The sequence below is a fragment of the Triturus cristatus genome, chromosome 1_2, assembly GCF_964204655.1.
Source record: "Triturus cristatus chromosome 1_2, aTriCri1.1, whole genome shotgun sequence".
NCBI lineage: Eukaryota > Metazoa > Chordata > Amphibia > Caudata > Salamandridae > Triturus > Triturus cristatus.
This window is the reverse complement of record NC_140580.1, coordinates 267,134,255-267,153,724: the sequence shown is the minus strand read 5'-3', so window position 1 is coordinate 267,153,724 and position 19,470 is coordinate 267,134,255. Positions and strand designations below refer to the sequence as shown.

At 50.1% G+C, this 19,470-nt stretch overlaps 1 protein-coding gene across 44 annotated transcripts in view; it reads left to right on the top strand.

Annotated features, from left to right (window-relative positions):
* The window catches only part of SORBS1 (sorbin and SH3 domain containing 1), a 1,103,390-nt gene that overhangs the window by 715,092 nt on the left and 368,828 nt on the right, over positions 1 to 19,470 (top strand). For 40 of the 44 annotated variants that reach the window (XM_085603602.1, XM_085603622.1, XM_085603614.1 and 37 more), the window contains 3 exons: positions 12,999 to 13,808; positions 14,715 to 15,074; positions 16,069 to 16,210. In XM_085603602.1, the coding sequence (XP_085459728.1) occupies positions 12,999 to 13,808; positions 14,715 to 15,074; positions 16,069 to 16,210 (1,312 nt within the window). The remainder of the gene's footprint in view (positions 1 to 12,998; positions 13,809 to 14,714; positions 15,075 to 16,068; positions 16,211 to 19,470) is intronic. The other 4 variants (XM_085603630.1, XM_085603629.1, XM_085603627.1 and 1 more) reach the window with 2 other exon arrangements.

The window sequence follows — 19,470 nt, the reverse complement described above, 5'->3', positions numbered from 1 at the left end:
CTCCAAAAATGAAATGGACTGGGTACCCAAAAATTGTTTGCAAGCCTCTAAACCATCCGCATGTAAAATAGATGTATATAGGCTGCAAACATCCAAGGTAATTAGTAAAAAACCTTCCTGCCAAAAAATGTCTTTGATTTTATTCAAGAAGTCTTTGCTATCTTTTAAGTAAGAAGACATGGTCTCCACATATGGACGCAAGAAAAAATCAATGTATTTGGATGTATTTATACTGTTGTGTTTTAACAGAAAGTTACCCGTGACCAAGACGATATGTTCGTCGAAACGTGTTGGGTACTTATTTGGCTTAAAATGCACATGAATTAAATCCTTTTGATTCATTCAAGACGCTGTTTTCTTCATTGGGGAAGGAGTGCATACGTGTATTTCATACACTTGGTGAAACTTTAATTAATACAGGACTTCCTCAGACCCTGCATTGCACCGCCGCTTTTGTGTCCCGGTATCTGAGGATGTGGAAGCTTTACATGTATATATATATATATATATATATATATATATATATATATATATATATATATATATATATATATATATACTTTTTTTTCAGTTTTATATAGTGCAAACTTGACCCAAAGATATTGGAGCGCTTTACTTGAGCACCAGTTACATTTCACAAGGACACGTTCATTTTTAGTTCGGCAGTGCATGCGCTGCTCTGCGAGGCATGCTGTATTTGAGTGTAGACTTGAAGCCCGCCCACTTTGTGCCCATATTTTCCACTGACTTGTGTCATTGTCCTTGGTAAATGCTGGCTTCTGATTCGCTGCTTAGGAGGGCCTTAGCCGTCGCTCTTCACTTTTTCATGCACTGCACTCGTGCTTGTGGCGGCATCCACCTTGCGGGAGCGAGCAGGGGTGCGCCACAAGCACGAGTGTAGTGCTTGGAAAGTGAAGACTCTCCCTAGCACGCGCGTGCGCACCACTCGCAGGTTCACCTCCTGCTCCCCGTCTCTCTCACCGCCTGGTAGGTCGTTTCCTGTAGTACAGATAAAGTACAGGTAAGAAATGTTGTCCACGATGCATGTATGGCTTGGAACGTGGGTGTGCACAGATACCATGGTGGTCTGAGAGACTGCACGTGGATCTCGACCATCTCACGTGCATAGCTGAACAGTTTTCAAATTATTTTGTATGACATTTCGGTGCTTTATGGGATACATCATGTAACAACTTGCTGAGGGTCATAACATCCAAGAAACTGGGTACATTTCGGGTATTACTGTAGCAAGTTCGATGTTAGGGTCTAGAAGTTACTCTAAGCACTACTTAAGTTCTCATACAAGGTCAGTCATTTACATCCCATTTCTAACATAGTCTGTGCTCCTACATTTTGAGGCTTTAGAGCCCATTCATTGTATAATGAAAACGGTCAAATGTGCACCTGGATATTACAAGCAACTTTACAAGTGAGTGACTGAGCGCACACCCAATCTTCTTAACATTGAAAACTGCCAGGAAAAGCTTGTGATGATGTATTGTGTAACGTAACCGGTGCTCATGTAAGGCGCTCCAATACCTTTGGGTCGAGTTCGCGCTATATAAATCTGCAAAAAAAAAAACCTGGCCGATGACAGGAAGGGAACAATTTGCGCCTCACCGCAATTAATCATGCATTTTCCAATCGTGAGACCCCTCTAAGTGCATTAATTCTCAACTGAATTTTCTGCCTTTAATTCACAAGCCATTTTGATTCTTAGAACAATGTGTCTGGCTCAATTATTTTGAATGATGGATAAAGGGAGAGCAGCATTATAATTTCAAGGAACTCATTACCAACTTCTGCAAAGTTGGGAGCTTCACTACGCCTGACAAGAAATTACAGGCTAGATAGTACCCTCAGTGGCTCACTGACTTAGCACTAGTTCGCTTACTTGCGACACCCCACTCGGCAATTCATCAAAATTATATTTGGGTTTGGCTGCATTTTTGTTTTGGATTTGGCAGTAAAACAGCAGATGAGAGTTGTTTTGTATAAGTATTTCACAGAGATTGGTGGACAGCGCTCTCAAGTCTGCGCACGGCTTGGGGGGCGTGGCCTGCAGCCAAGGAAGATGGCCGCACACTAAGAGAGCTGTGCTAGCAGACCGCAGCAAATCACCCAAAATCCGGCATCATCCGTTATCATAAGGACACCTACCAGCTTGTATTGTTGAGGAGTAGTGGCGGGCAGCAGTCGGAGTTGTCCGGAGCCGACCGCGAGAGTGCTGCAGCGGGTGTTTGGTGACCCGGACAGGGCATCCTGCAGTGGGGAAATGGCGCCCGCTGCCTCGGAGCGGCGTTACTGAGTGAGCGCGACTGGTGGCGAGGACTGCATTGCCGTGCCGCTGTGGAGTGCCGTGAACGGCTACCGGCCCAGGTGATAGTGGAGCGTTGGCGCTCCTTCGCGGCGATCATCGGGAGCGGAGCAAACGTGTTGGCTGGCGATAGATCGGACGGCCCAGGCTGAGACTTCTGTGGGGAGAAAATGGCGCCCGCCGCTGCGGAGCTCCGCTGACAGCACAGACCGCGATCGGCAGCGGGGCCCGGTAAGCTGCGGAGCGGTGTGACTGAAGACGGGGAGTGCCATTGACGGGGGGCTGAGGAGAGCCCTGAGGAGAGCCCCTTGGGCACAAGACATTGGCGGTCCTGGTGGTGGCGGCCTGCCGACGGACGGGGGCTTGCTGGCGCGCCTGAGGCCTGGGGCAAGAAGAAACAGCGAGGAGCCAGGCACAACAGTGATAGGAGCACCGGGTCTGACCTAGTGGATCTGAGGCCCGATGGCGAGTGGTGTCGGCTGAGACTGTGGCCAGACTGGGGCAGAGAGTGACAATAGTGACAGCGGGGCCCGGAGTGACGGGCCTTGGCGCCCTCAGACCCGGTGAGTGCGAGGCCAGTTGTGATCGCCCCTAACCTGGGGTGAGTTGGGCACTGGAGGCGCCCCCCAGTCTTGGATCCGTGTTGCCTTCGGCCCTGTCCTGGTCGGGGGCACGCCATGAGAGAGCAGCGGGGTTGCGCCTGGCTCCCCTGGAGTGTCGCAGAGGGAGCTGGGGCCTGTCCGGCGGGCGTCACTGGATCCCTATAGGGCCCAAATTGGACTGGACTGAACTTGCGCTGAGAGGGGCGGTGAAGGGCAGCATTGTCACTGGCGGATTGGGTCAGAGGAGGAGCTCCGTTAGCGGTGTGCACCAGGGCGCCGGGGTCCCGGCTGTGACTGGACCGGACGGGCAATTCTGCCTGAGGAAAGTGAGGGTGAGGCCCTAGACGCGGCCGGGGCGGCGCTGCGGGCGGCTCGGACATTGCTTGACCCAGGGGCCTGTCGCAGGACCGGGGGTCTCCTCCTGACCTGGGAGCCAGACACAGCCGGGGCACCGGCCACACAACAAGAGGTTAGTGCGAGCTCTGGCCGGCGGGGGAGCCCGGGCGGCCCGGACTTCTAGTGGACCGCCTCGACTGCTCCGGCGGGGCTTCAGTCATGGGTCACAACAGACTGACAGCGCAAGCCCAAACAAATCAAATAGACAAGTACACCGTCGCAATGGGCAGAGAGGAGGGCCATCATGGAGCGAGCCAGCACAGCGGGGCGGAGGATGACGGGCCTGACCCATCGCTCAGAGACATCATGATGGCAATAAAGGACATGCGCGACACTATGGAGCCCAAGTTGGACTCAGTCACGGAGGAGGTCAACTTGCTCCGCGCAGACTTCCGACAGATGTCAGAAAAAGTGGCGGAGAGCGGCATTGGAAGCCTGCAGACCATAATGAAGAGGCTCGAGGAGCAGGTCGCCTCACTTACCAAAAATCAAACAAACATGGTGGCACATCTGGAGGATCAAGAAGGTCGGGCATGACACAATAATCTCCGCATCGTGGGGGTCCCAGAGGGTTTGGAGGGACCTGATCCTTAATCATCTAAAGCCAAAACGTCTCTCTAACTTCTTCTCAGTGGAAAGGGCCCACCGTGCGTTGGGGGGGAGGCCCAAGCCTGGGGCACCCCCGCGCACCATTATTGCCCAGATCCTTAACTATAGGGATCGCGACGCCATCCTGCAGGCATCGCGAGTGTCCGAAGATCTGCAGTTGGAGAACGCCACCATTCGTTTCTTTCCAGACTTCACATTGCACGTTCAATGGCTGCGCAGATCCTTCGAGGGGGTCAAGAGAGCCCTTCGAGACCATGGAGTGAAATATATGATGCTGTACCCGGCGCGACTTAAAATCATGGACGGCGAGAAGGCATATTTCTTTGATTCTCCGGCTGAGGCGAATGATTGGATGGAGGGCTGGCGAACCGTGGGCCGCCAGAGTGGTCCATGACGATCAGCTACTAATCGTATTGGCCAAGAAGTCCAAAGTAAACGCACGCCGCCACGAGAAACCAGAGAGAGCGAGCAGACTTCAATAAAGTGACTATTGCAGTAATGGGTTGCACGGGGTGCTCGCTCAGTGAAGAGCGGGGGTGACATGCTACCTGGGTCCGGGTATTTCCTCGGGTGCTGGGCAGGTCGCTCCGAGGCGGTGAGCTTGTTTATTGTTTAAAGTTGCAAGGTGGAGGCCTAATAGTTTTCACCTATGCAGGCAGGAGGGTTTAGCATTAAGGGTTGGGAGGGGGTGGTGGGCCTCGGGTGGAGAGGTGGGGTCCTTTGAGTTGTTCCAACATTGGGGTGTGCACTCCGGCAATCCAGTATGACTTTTTCTACGGACTGCACTTTTACGTTCCCTCATTTGGTTGACACGGGGAAGATGGGGCAACAGGCACTCTGCGAGTTTTATTGATGGGTGGTTGGGGGCCCACTTGGCAGGGAGGGGGGTTTGGTTTGGGGAGGGGGGGCTGGGTTTGAGGGGAAGTTTATGTTTAGCTCATGGCAGCTCACATTCAAATGCATTGTTGGGGCATCAGGGGGGCAGGCAAGGGATGAGGATAGATCCGAGATACCATGGGACCTTGTATTGGAATGGGTGATCAGGCACAGATAAGGATCTGGACATGGAACGTTAATGGTTTGGGCAATAAGGTCAAGAGGACACGGGTGCTACAGCAGATGAAGCGCCACTCCCCAGACGTAGTGCTCCTACAGGAGACGCATCTTCGGGGGAACAGGTGCAAGGCCTTAAACCGCTTTGGATACAGGATGGTGGCCCACTCGGGGTTCACCTCAGGATCCAGGGGAGTAGAGATTCTTGTCTGAAATAACCAGCCCGTGGTCATCACTGACACATGGACGGAAGAATCAGGGTGTGTGGCATCGGTGGTAGCAAGATGGGAGGGGCGGCTAATAGTTTTTAGCTTCTGTTACATCTTGCATGCCCTGACGTTTAAAAAGCTGGGTTCACACTTAACGGGCCTCCCCCAGGGAACGCTTGTGCTGGGGGGACACACAAACGCGGTCATGGATGCCGAATGCGATCGCTCAGGGGTGCGACAGGGTAATAAGGGGGAAATGGGCCTTAGGGGCTTCGTTACAGCAATGGGTCTTAGTGACATATGGCGCTCGCATCACCCCTCCCAAAGGCACTACACATTCTATTCAGCCAGACATGGATCCTTCTCCAGATTAGATCACATTTTCACGCGGGAGGACCAGTTGGGGGATTTTGCGGAACCCTGCATTATGGCCCGGGGAATCTCGGGCCACTCCCCGGTAGGTGTGGTCCTCAGGGGGGCAACAACCGTCAGGGCGGCCTTCCCTAGGCTAGATCCATGGCGCCTTAGGATGACTCCATAACGGACAAGTTAAGGGAATGTTCTCAACAATACTTTGATGAGAACCGGGGCTTGGTTGACTCCCAACTAACTCTGTGGGAAGCGTATAAAACGGTCCTGAGGGGCCAGGCCCAAGCGCTGATTGGGGCCCAGAAGAAGGAGGAATCGCTGCAGATTCGGCAATTGGAAAAGGAAATCGAAGATATGGAGCGACGGGCCTGCGTGGCTCCCTCGCCGGACCTCGCCCACACTCTAGCCCTCAAGCAGAAGGAACTTCGGTCGCTGGCGAATGGCGTGGCCCGAGCCTACTCCCTTGCCACGCAGCGTCGGATTAACGACGCGGGAGACAAGAGCATAAAATTGCTGGCGTGGCTCGAACGCCGAGATAGGGAGCGATCCTGGGTGGCGGAAGTGAGGGATGGGTCGGGGTCCTTGGCGACTACCGGCATTGCCATAGCAGAGGCCTTCGCGTCGTACTACGAGGGGGTATACTCCCCGGTCTGCACCAGGACTGAGCTGGACTACGAGGAGTTCCTGCGCGAATTTGCGCCTCCCACACTGTCTCAGGAACAAACAGACCGTCTGGAGTCCGATCTTACGGGGGCGGAGCTGGGTGAGGCCCTCAACTCCCTTCAGGCAGGGAAAGCGCAGGGTCCCAACGGACTCCCTGGGGAATTATATAAGAGACAAGCTAGCGTGATCATTGACCCACTACGGCAAATGTTCCTCGAGGCTCAGGAGGTGGGGAAGCTCCCGCCGGATCAGCGAGAAGCTACGATTGTTGTTATCCATAAGGCTCGGAAACCAGCTGACCAGTGCTCATCTTACTGGCCCATCTCGTTGCTAAATGTGGAGGCCAAGGTTTTGGCCAAAGCCTTGGCGACGAGGCTGATGTCGGTCCTACCGGACCTGATCCACGTGGACCAGTCGGGTTTCATGCACCATAGGAGCACTCTGCATAATTTGAGATGGCTATATGGGGTCATATACATGACGGAGGCGGTGGGTAGCGCTCAAACGGCCCTGATGGCACTAGACGCCTCAATGGCCTTCGATAGTATCGAGTGGCCATATTTTTTCATGGTTCTTCAGAGGCTGGGCTTTGGCCTGGTTTTCTGTAGCTGGGTGCGATTGTTGTATGAACAGCCGATAGCGAGGGTGAGGGTAAATGGAGCGATGTCCCGAGCATTTCCCCTGCGCAGGGGGACCAGGCAGGGGTGTCCCAGGTCCCCGGTTCTACGTGACGTGACCCACTGGAGGTCCTTGCCTCTCTCCCTAATTGGGCGTGCTTCGCTGTTCAAAATGTTGGCACTGCCGAGGCTCCTGTACATCTTGCAAAATACACCGTACCCAGTTCCAAGCGGGGTGTTTAGGCGTATATCTCAGTCGGTGCGAACGTTGCTATGGGAGTGTGGAAGCCCAAGGATAGCGATGCGAAAGCTTACGAGAGGAGTGTACGACGGGGGGCTGGCCCTCCCAGACGTCCAGTTGTACTACTGGGCCTCCCAACTGCAAGTGGTTAATGACTGGGTCTATGCGCCGAGTTCAGAACCTGCTTATCGAGTGGTTGCGCGGGGACCTGCCCTCGCACACGGGGTGGTACTCCAATGCTGGCGGGAGGCGAATAAATTTCTGGGGTGGGCCGGTACCCTGACCTGCTTATCGACGGTTGTGCGGGGACCTGCCCTCGCACACGGGAGTGGTACTCCAATGCTGGCGGGAGGCGAATACATTTCTGGGGTGGGCCGGTGCCCTGACGGGTAGGACCCCCCCCAATGGGTAGGGGATCACCTGACAGAAGTTAAGGGGCTCGTAGGCTTCAAGGGCTGGAAATTAATTGGGATTGAATACCTGGGCGACGTATGGAAAAGGGATGCCCCTAGATCCTTCGAATATCTCAAACAAGAATACCAATTACATGACTCCCAGCATTTTCATTACCTTCGCCTTATGCACGCCCTGCGCTCCCACGTACGCCCTGACACTTCCATTCCAGAATATTCTCCCATGGAGGACAGGCTCCTTCTTGATCCCATCATTGGTAGGCCTACGTCCACTATCTACCGTAAACTCATAAACAATATGCCTGACCCGCTGGTGTCCCTGAGAGAGAAATGGGAGGGAGACATCGGTCACCTCGAGGACGAAGACTGGCAGGATGCCCTGCAAAGCCCTCGCGAAATTGCTATTCGGATAAGGTTCCGCCTCGTACTACTAAAAAAAATTTTGCACCGGTTGTATTACCCGCGAACTCATCTTTTCGCATGGGGCAGGAGCCTGTCTCCATTATGCGCGAGGGGTTGCCAGGGGGAGGGGACATTCTACCATATCCTCTGGGAATGCCCGAACATAGTACCCTTTTGGACGAAAGTAGCAAGCACAATGGCAGCAGTGGTGGGTTCGCCGGTCCCGGTGGAGCCCAAGTGGCTTCTTCTCATGTCAAAGGACCCACAGATTGGTCCAGATACCACGAGATCTGGTTGGCAATGGCAGCCGGGGTGGCGAAGCGCAATATTGCCAGTTGCTGGGGGGCGCAGGCGCCCCCACAATGGGACCAATGGCTCAGGGATCTGGACTGGTGTCTGAGGGCAGAGGAAACTATATACAAGTCCAGGGGCTGCGTGAAAAACTGGAAGGAGATATGGGGACCTTGGCGGAGGTATCGAACAGCACGGGGTGGGGGTCAAGTGTGATTACAACATTGTACTGTTATGGTGGCTTGCGATTGTACCATGCACGGGAGTTACCTGCTATGCCTTGCGAACTTTGTTGTATACTGAATGAGAACATGAGCAAAGTTAATAAAAAGATTTTTTTTTTAAGTCTGCGCACGGGTTAAGAAAATTGTAAGAACATTGCACCTTCTTATTTCGTTTGTTTTGGTGACCTTTTGGGCCAATTGCAGGACGACTTGGTTGTGCATGTTTAGGACGTTTATTTATTTGGAAAGAATACCATTATCTGTTGTGCTCAATGAATGGGCAGACAGTACAGTAGAGTGGCCAACTCTATCTACTCCTTGTGTGGTGTTTTTTTTGGGTCTATATGTTTTTATTTAAGTATCAAACTGTTGCTACCACAGCACTTTGTTAAGGTCCTTACAGAAAGCGCTCCCCACCATTGTGTTATATTCTGTCTCCAAAAAATAACAGTCTTGCCAGGACTGAGTCCCAGCTGCCATCTGCACTGCTCTATGGATGTGATCAGACCAGATAACAGCAGCGCCACAGTATTTCAGTGGGCTCAGTCATCAGGCCTCCTGTGAGTGACTATTCAGTACAGTACGCTGTTCTACCACATACTTTAAAAACATTGCCAAAGCCAATAGCTCTGGCTAAGCACTTATGAGGTCCCAAAGGCGAGACCTAATGGCTATGCCAATGCTTGTTTTGGAAAGGCTGCTTACACGGCAGGGGTTTAGAATGTCCAGGCGACACTATCACACTTTTATTTTAATCTTTTCCCATTTTTTACCAGAATAAAATCTGATACTTGCAGAGCCCAGCTATAGTCTTCCTTTACAGTTCCTGCCCTTTGTTTAATGAAACATCGTTTTTGAACTGAAGGACAACAAAAGGAGAAAACAATAACCTATTTCCACCTGAATCATTTTGAAGCCAGATAAAAGTCTCCAAAGGGCGGCAGGGGGCACACCGCTTATTACCACAGCAAAGAGTAGCCCCAGAGGTCAAGCAGGCAGGCCCCCCTCCCAAAAATTGCTGAATCTTTTCTTAGGGAATGCATGCAGCCCTTCAAACACAGGCCAGTGTTACCGGCGCCAGAAAGTGAAAAGTGTTGATACAGACAGTACTGGGAGTGCCTGAAGGGCAGCCATTCTGGTGAATCATCACTTAGAGGCAGTAACTGCACTAACAGTTGGGCGCATCTTCCCAGCCGCGGTTGTACGTAGCGTAGGGTTGCACTGGAATGCCTAAGATTGTAGGACAGTAGGAGTGGGGTCACGTTAACTAAAATTAGGGCAGCAATCACATTATGGCAGGTTGTTGGTGCATGTGACATTTATAAAAGCAGAACAACTCTGCACAATGGTGCCTATAACATCTGACTGCAGTGCACTGGTTGTTCATGTAACATATCAGAGTGTAGTGCGCGATGGCACCTATAACACGTCTAACTGCAGTGCACTGGTGGCACATGTAAGATCTCAAAGTGCAGTACATTGGTACTGAGTATGGCGTTACGCTCCAAAACATTGTTTTTAAAGTGCTGAGCTGATACAGGGAACTCCCTTTCTAGCGGCGCTACGTGACTCGCTAAGTAATAGGCATTCTGTGCAAAGTTCTACAAAAAAAAACACACAACATAGTTCTTTGTTTTATTACAGTGGGAAGAGTTCTTTGTTTTATTAAGGTGGGAAGGGCATATCCTTACTAAGTGCAATAATGTTTAGCTGTTTACATCATGTATTATGTAATTTTATAAATATTATTTATAGACGTCTCTGTACAATGGAAGGCAGCCATCAACAGCACACTCGTCATTAAACTCCACTACATACCACTCCACTACACAAAATACCATTCCACATAATTACACTCAAGCACAGAATCCCACTCCACATATTTACAATACATTCAATTCCAGATAATTAGTATCCACATAATTCCAATCCACAAATCCACCACACACCACGCAGTTCCACTCCACACAATTACACAACTAACTAATCCAATCCAACCCACATAATTCCACAGCACACCACATATATATACTCCATAACATAAGTAAAAAACATTGGGATTTACAATGCTAATAGCTCCAACTCCAACAAATGCGAGACCTATTGCATTTCCAATGCTTGATTTCTTTGCTAGCAGTTGTTTTACGGTCTCGCCTAGCGACGCAGCGCATGCGCTGCTCACCTTGGCGAGACCTATAGTTGTTGGTTTGGTGGCCGAAGGGGGACAGGGATGTGCACGCTCATGGCACCCGGACAGCCCATGTGCACGCTCACGCGTCTCTTAAGTTTTGAGTGCTCCCACCGCGGACAGCACATTGGCACGCGCACGGCGTCTCTTCACTTTCGAGCGCTCCCACCGTGGACAGCACATCGAGGAGCTGGTCGCACTCGCACGTATCACGGCCCTGCAGCCATATGCGCATCACTGCTCGCGCTTCTTTTCTGCAGCGCGCGCCGGCCCCCACGGGAAGGGCGGTAATTAAGCTCCAAAGACAGCCACTGATTTTGAGCTAAAAGCAGGTCTTTAAATAGTGAAAGTCTTGCGACGCCGGCTGGAAGGCCCTCGGGTGCCTGTTGACACAGCGTTGGAAGCTGGTGCCTGCTCTGTTTCAACAGCTAAACCGAAGGAATCGCGAGGTGCTCATCTGCATAAAGCAATATGATTCTGCCGGAGGGTGCAGGCAACAGGGAGTGATTAACAAGACGCCTTTTTTTTGCTGCTACTTCATTGCTCTACTAACACGCCACTTGTCACCGAGAATGCCGCGACTGCACCATATGCCAGGCCGCATCTGCCGGGACCCCATTGGTGATTGCACAGCGAAGATTTCGTCCTCGGCGCGCGAATTGCTGTCAGGAGAAATTCTGAAAAACACTGCGAGCAGGCTGCAGAGGCAGAGCGCCTGCTGCTCCACTGCCCTCTCCTTTTACTGCAGACCCCCTCTTTGCAGAAGGGCGAGGAGAACTAGGCGGCGTGCCTCGTCTTGCTGCCGCAGGTTCTGTGACGCGGAAGCCTCGGGGTCACTTGCGCGCCATTCATCTGTGTCACCGATTGGACAAGCCACGGTGACTCTGGTGTCCCGTGAGATTGGCGCATGCAGCCGGGCGGGAGCACATTCGAGGTGCTGTGTATAGTCACATTAGCTCTGTGAGTTTGCGGCAGCCTTACAAAATGTGAGATTGAAATCTAGACCTGCGAATAAATTAACGCCTTTCATTAAGCGCGCGAAACTGTCCTTAGGATAACCGAACAAACAGCGCTGTTATCGCGCGGTTAATTATTCGTGGAGCGGTCTGCCTCCTGGGCGAAGCTGCCATGGCATGGTTGGCATTCCTGCCCTGCTGCAGGCCCGCACTTCAACCATGACCGCTTACCTTTGCTGTTGACCAGGCGCATACGGTAACCTAGGCGAGGCAGGCCCAGCTGCTGGAAAAGCCTGCTTCTCTTTCCATCATAAAAGGTGCAGTTTTCATGGCACAAATATTCCTTGTGCCACATTGTGAGAAGGGGTGTTAAATGGACGTGAACCATCGCAAACACCCAGTGATAGAGGTGGGCGGGATCGGAAGCGCACGGCGTACCCCTACTTTTTCAATTTAACACAGACCGTTCCCCTACTTCTTTACTTTAGACGTGCGTCCCAGGACGGCAGGAATAGTCCGAATTTAAAAAATATTGCGTTATCGTCCAGCCCTGTGTTTTTCACATTAAGGAAGGTGTCTTCAGTTGCCACGACCTCCTCCCCCTTCCCCTCTGTGTCTGGGAGCAGGGGCCTGCAAAGCAACACTGTAGGATTAATCAATCTGCATGGGAAAACGGGTTCCTTTGGTGGCCCTGCTGCTAGAGTGCGAGTTACACCTCATTTAGAGGAGGCCCCCACTGACTATGCCACACGGAAATGGAAAGTACTCCAGTGTAGATTTCCTGGCAGACTATGCCCAAGCCTTGGCGCTTTAAAAAACAAGCATTTACAATGCAATAGGTCTCGCATTTTCAAAACTTTGACCTATTGGTATTGTACATGACAATATCTTTTGTTATTGCAGGTTTTTTAAACATAAATAAAAAAAGGCATGGTTATTTACAATGGCAATAGCTCAATATCTCGCAAATGCCAGACCTATTGCATTGCAAATGCTTGTTTTGTAAAGCTACAGGTGACCGTGGAAATATAAATTGATGTTCGCTGCATGACTGTCCTAAATATGTTCGACCCGTTTATATTTTCAGGCTAGCTTCTACGAATAATGATGTTAGTTCTCGGTCCCTATATTGTATTGTCCTTTTTAAACACTGATGGTGAAGTGTTGTGCGCATGTATCTTTACCTGGCATTTATGGTTATAAATATGATATTTCATCATCTCACCCCCACGCGCACGTCGACACAGTAAACTTCATAATCAAACGTACGTGAACATTAGCCTTATTACAGTTGTGTTTTTTTTACAGTTTTGAGATCTAGACATCCATGGTAGGCTGTTGTTTTGTAACAGTTGAAGTATACTGTCATGTAATGGTCTATCATGCTTTTTCCTGTCAGTAGCTAATCCATTCTTGATTTTTTTCACATCCCTATTCTTTCACGAAAGGCGTCTCCTCCCCCTCCCCCACCCCCTCCCAAAGAGGAAAGCTTTGCATGGCGCCCCCGCACTAACAATAAGCTCTCCTACCTGCGACCCGTTCCCATCATGGACTGTGTGTACCTAAGCGCGCCTAAACCCTACACACCGCCGGCTCCACCCACCACTAACAAACAGCACTTTTCGTCACAATACATCATTTACCCTGGAGACCAAAGCTTTTCACCAGAGCCTTCCTGGGCGGCACCTGCTTCGGCAGCAGCCGGCGTGCCTGCCCAGGACAGCGTGCATGCTAAACAGGCACTTTCTGGCAGCGGCTCCTTGTTATTGGACGCGTCACTGCAGCGCCCAACCAGCCAGGAGCCTGTCTGCCCAGAGAGCAATGGAGCTGGAATGCATTCCAGTCACGAGATTGTCACAGATAAAAAGGTCAGCAGTCTATATGTGGCTTGTTTATCTAACAGCACTGGCCCGGCCGCATCTGAAAATTCCACAAGCATTGCACACGGTAAAACACAGAGGGCCGAATTGGAAGCTGATGTAACGAGAGCACCCGCCACAAACATTGTTTCCGCAATAATAGACACCGACAAGTCTCCACCGCCTGTCCCTCCCCGGCCACAGTCGCCCACCATCCTAAGCAAAGACGCAGCCGCCTACGCGGGCACAGGCAGCTTCTGGACGCCATACCCGCTGCCGCGAGACATGGGACGCACGGTGATGGGATCCGAGGACGGCACTGGCGGCGGGAAAATGACCTCCGAGGAAACATATTCCCCATCCCCACGGAAGCACCCATCAAAGGCGTCATACCGCATGGTACATGTTTTCTCCATTACTCTCTTAAGATTGTGCAGAACAGGTCTCTGTTCCAAACAGAATGTCCCTAACACTGTGCGTTGTTGATGGGTTTCTTGTCTCCCTCTAGCTTGTTTCTTAATGTCTGACAACGATAATTGAAGCTTTCATTTCAGCAAAGGCGGCGTGAAGTGAATATTGTCTTATTTGCTAGATAAGGACATGCTAAGTGAATGACTGGATGAAATACTTGTGCTCTGCTGTTAAACCCAACAGTACTCCTCATACGCATAGAGTGGCTGCACTTCAGGGACCCCAGTGTAAGATGTAGGGAGGATTTAGCTAATGTAATAAATTCAATGCAGTACCTGCGGAGGACCGATGTTTGTAAACATTCAGTGTGGTTGCCACTGCTGCATACCTGTGGTCACTGGTCAGGCATCCGAACTGCAGAATGTGCTCACTCGTTTTCATTGTATTGGTTCATAGTGATAGCATTTGCAACGAACTGCGGCCTCCTAACTTACTCCCATGATAGTAACTACCTCCTGTTGACGTCATGGTCTGGAACCACTGAATAGCAGGCTATAAATGTGGGCTACTGTACTTGCAAAATGTAATGCTACTTGCCAGTTTGAATGCAAATAGCAATGATTTGATTTGATTTGATTTGATTAATAGGTTTAAAAAAAAAAATTGTCAACCCAGTCAACAAAATGTGTTAAAAAAGGGACTGAGTAAAATGTGAGTCTTGTCCATTTGGAGCTGATTTTTTTTTGTTTTATTTTGTTTTGCATCTTGAAAAACACTGACAATGAATTAATGGAACCCTTGTTGCAAATATATGTGTGGCATGTCATTTCACAAGTGCACTTGTATAAGGTATGAATTATCCCTCTGCATTTAACAACCCCTTATCTCCTGCAGGATGCCACTTCCGCCACGGCTCTGCCTGAGGTTATAGTAGTCCCGCTCTACCAGGTTAATGCTGCCAGGGAGCAGGACGGCACCTCGAGCACTCCTCCGCCACCTCTGGTACCCGCTGGCCACACTTCCGCCTACCCAGAACCGGCCACTTCACCTTTGACTTTGCCTACACTCGATGATTTCATTCCCCCTCATCTGCAAAAGGGAGCGCAGCATAGCCCCGGCTCATCCAGCATTTCTTCCCCTGTTAATCCTCCTCTGGCATCATGTTCGCCTCCACCACCTTCATTGCCTCCTCCCGTAATGGAGGATTTACCCACAACACTGGAACCTGGTGTCACAGGAGTCATCTCACGTACAGTAAGCCGCTGGGACCACACAGCGTCACTCCCTTTATCGTCATTGTAACCTGCATTCGGGCTACTAAACTTGGGGATAGATACTGCTCACTGCCAGCTGCATGAACACCAGTCTGTCTTCATGTCCTGTTGTAGTGCATGCTCTGTATACCTGTGGAGCTGGTACATGCTCGGGGGCATCCCACAAGCCTTGTGCCTACCTCTTCAGCTTTCCACGCCTTCTGTTTCATAACACGCAGGAAATGTTTGCTCCGTACCTCTTGGACTACACGTATGACCTGCTTTTGTGCTTGCTGTCTGATAGTACCAGAATGTTAGCATTTTTAATCAACATGAACCTGCCCGTCTAACACACGGTGCTCCGTAGGCCCAGAGACAGTCTCTGGTGACAGTCTCTCGTGTGATCTGTCTTCCACGCACCCTGCCGGCATTCTATTGGTTACAGCCCAGCTGTTTTGCATAGCTTTGGCGGGGCTGCTGGCGTCATCCTGTCTAATGTCTCTCAAGCGACAGTGCTCAACTTATTTTTCTGATATCCCTTATGAAGCCAGCTGCAGTAATCGGGTTTCAGTGTAAACTGCATGACATTTGCATGCCGTGACTGCTTGCTGTGGCAGGAATTCTGGTAGTGTGGGCATTTGTGTTGTTGCTGGGGCTACCGGCATCTCGGTACATGTCATGTTTGGTGACATCTGCCCTTTATTGACTTTTTTTTTAATCGTGTGATTCTGAAAGGAAAGTGTTTATTAATATGTTCCTAAACAGTTTCAATTACATGCCATGTTTGGTGACATCTGCCCTTTGTAGACTTTTTTTTTCAATCGTGTAATTCTGAAAGGAAAGTGTTTATTAATATGTTCCTAAACAGTTTCAATTACAATTTAAATATAGAGTGAATTGTAAATGCTGACTGACGTCTTTGCTGTCACCCTTTCTATTTTCAGCGTCCCGTCTTTACCCGGTGCACATCTGATGTTTTCGTTGTTGCTTTGTAGGAACCCGAGGGGAACGCCGTGCCTTCCCCCAGCAGTGCTCCGGAGCCACAGGCCTCATTTACCCCAATAGGCAGGCCGTCCTCAGTGTATCCCTCCACCACCATAGTTAACCCTACCATAGTCCTCCTGCAGCACAACAGAGGTAAGGGACGTGCTGCGCGTTTGTGTGTCTGCCTGACTGACTGATAGATGCCTGCTGCTTCATCCCGTGTGTAGACCCTCAAATGTTTTCAGGTATAGAGAGTGTAGTATCCGGCAGGATACATTCTAGTGTTTAGCCCGAGATGTAAGACACTCTACACCCACCCACCACAGGCGTCACCAGTCAGGTGACCCTGTCAATAAAAGGAGGGGGGGGGGGGCACGTGCCCTAGGGCAGTACCACATTACGCTCCCTGGTGTCGTGTCCATTATTTATTACCATGGGGGCCTGAGGCCCAAACAGGACACAGAGAGGACGCGCATGCTCGGGATTCACTGCAGGTGTTACATTAGTTTTTAATGCTGTTCTGTTTTCCTCCCTCGCACATTTTCAGAAAATGTCCTCATTGCAACCTGTGGCCAACCGTGAGTGTGGGTAATAGTATGTGAAATGACTGGTAAACATATTAAAGTCAGACACATCAGCGCATGGAACATGGTCGGCAGCAGGGGCATAGGCTGTTATTCCTTATACAGGACTGAAAGTAGTATGCATATGTTAAAGTAAATGACAAGTTTCAGGATAGTTCACGCTGGCAGAGGGCTCCCATTCATAAAATATGACACTATGATGCGCGTCTTCGTAAGAGATCAGCAGAGACGCTTCCACCTTGCAATGCAATGTCCTACTCTGAGGGGGGCTTTATTGAGACAGTGCTGGAGAGCTTTGCCTGAGTATATTGGGGCCTTCATTGCTTTTACCTGGGCAGTTCCCCTATACCCAGGGTTCAGAGTTCTAGCCTTGAAGCAGTTTTGCTAGGGGGCGGGGGGGGGTTCCGTCAATAAACAAAATTGCTAATAGTTGAACAATCTCATGACTGGTATTCTTGGTCACATCACAACTTTTCTACTGACTATTCACCCTTAAATGCGTTTTTTATTGGCACAGAATCTGTACTTTTGGCTTCAAATACGATCTTCAGTCTGTAATTTTGGATTTTGCCCATATTTTCAGATTCTATTAGTAAAGATATGTCTACCAATATTGTTCAGACTATTCTGTATACATGACACTGCTGCACAATATACTAGAGGCATGTAAGCTTAATATGTTATTTTATATTATCAATTCGTGTAGTTACAGGGGGTGAGGGAATGACTTTTTTCTGCCCAACCCCTCAGTGTTAACGTGGGCTACTGCATACATAGCTCCATGTAGTACACTGCCTGTGTTTTTTTAGAGCCGAGCCTGCGCCAGCACATGCATCTTGCTTGCGAGACACTGTTGTTGTGTACATAACGGGGCATGGAGCCCGCCCATTGCTTACCATTTGTTGGCTTGTGTGGCACTCTTCTTTACAGTCTCGTAATTTGTGAAGGCAGGCCTAACATCATTTCCGTTCCTCTCTGTGGAGCAGGGACCAAGCACTGACTGATTCAACTTACTCAGTGCCTGTCTGCTTCACCCAATATGATTGAGGTGCTATTTTGTTCCGTTTCACTTTCAGTGCCCTGCAAATAAAAGGCATGTGACTGGCAACAACATACCCAGCAGGACAAACACAATTTCTAAGATTTATTTTCTATTGTTAAGTTTCTTTTATTTTGTCAAGTCTTATTTTATCACTTTTCACTCATGTTTTCTTTTGTTTTTTGCTCATAGGCGCTGTACTCAAAAGATGAGGATCATTTTTTTTGCAAAGCGTTATTGTTTCTTCCTTATGTGTAATTTCCGAAATGATGCTTTAACACAGAATTGTACAGTAGACCCCAATCTGCCCCACTCCAATCAACCCGACCTCATCCCACACCAATTCACCCCACTCAATCCAATCCACCCCACTCAATCCAATCCACCCTCAATCAATCCAATCCACCCCACCCCAATCTGCTCACCCCATTCCAATCCACCACACTCCATTCCTCCCAACCCACCCCACTCTAATCTGCTCCACTCCAATCCAAAACAGGCCACCCCACTCAAAATCTTCAGCACTTTAATCTGCCCTACTCCAATCCAGTATAATCTGCCACACTCCAAACTGCCCCACTCCAGTCAAAAGCAATCTGCCCTACTCCAATCGAAAAAAATCTACCCCACTTCAATCCAAAATAATCTACCCCACTCCAACCTTCTCCTCTCGAATCCAAAACAATGGGCCCCACTCCAATCCAAAACAATCTGCCACACTCCAATCAGCCCCTCTCCAAACAGCTCCAATCCAAACAAATCTGCCCCAATCCAATCTTCACCACTCCAGTCTGCCCCACTCCAATCCAAAACAATTTACATCCTTCAATCCAAAACAATATTCCCCACTCCAATACAATATACCCCATCCCATTCCAATCCACCTCACACACTCACTCCACTCCAATCCACTCCATTTCAATCCACCCCACCAACCCCACTCCAATCCACCGCACCCCAAACCAATCTACCTCAGTCCAATCCACTCAACCCCAATCCAGTTCACCCCACCCCAATCCCCTTCTCTCAAATCCAATCCACCCACTGCAATCCAGTCTAATACACTCCAATTCACCCCACTCCATTTCACCCCACTCCAGTCTACCCCAATCCACCCAGCCCAATCCAATCCACCTCATTTCAGTCCAACCCACTCCAATCTAATCCGCCTCACTCCAATCCACCTCAACCCATCCCACTCTACTCCAATTCACCCCCTCTACCTTAATCCAGTACACCCCAGTCCACCCACTCTATCCAATTCATCCAGCTCACCACACTCCAATCCACATCACTCCTGCCCAATCCACCCCACTCCGCCCCTCCACTTAAATTCATCCTACTCCAAACCACCCTACTCTTATCCAATCCACCCAACCTAAACCAATCTAATCCACCCCACTCCAATCCACCTCAACCAATCCACCTCAACCCATTTCAATCCACCCCACTCCAATCCAATCCATTCCAGCCCACCCACTTCAGTCCATCCCACCAGACTCCACCCAATCCAACCCACTCCACCCCAATCAAATCCACCACAGTATACTCCAATTCAATCCACTCCCACTACCCCAATCCACTCCACTCTATTCCACCCCACCCCCTCTAGTCCACCCCCACTCCACTCTACACCACTTCACTCTACAACATTGCACTCTATGACACTCTTTGCCACTGAACTCTACTCCGCTCTACAACATTCTACTCCCCCTACTCCACTCTACGACACTCTACTCCAACAAATCCAGTCTATGACACTCTACTCCCCCCGCTCCACTCTAGAACAC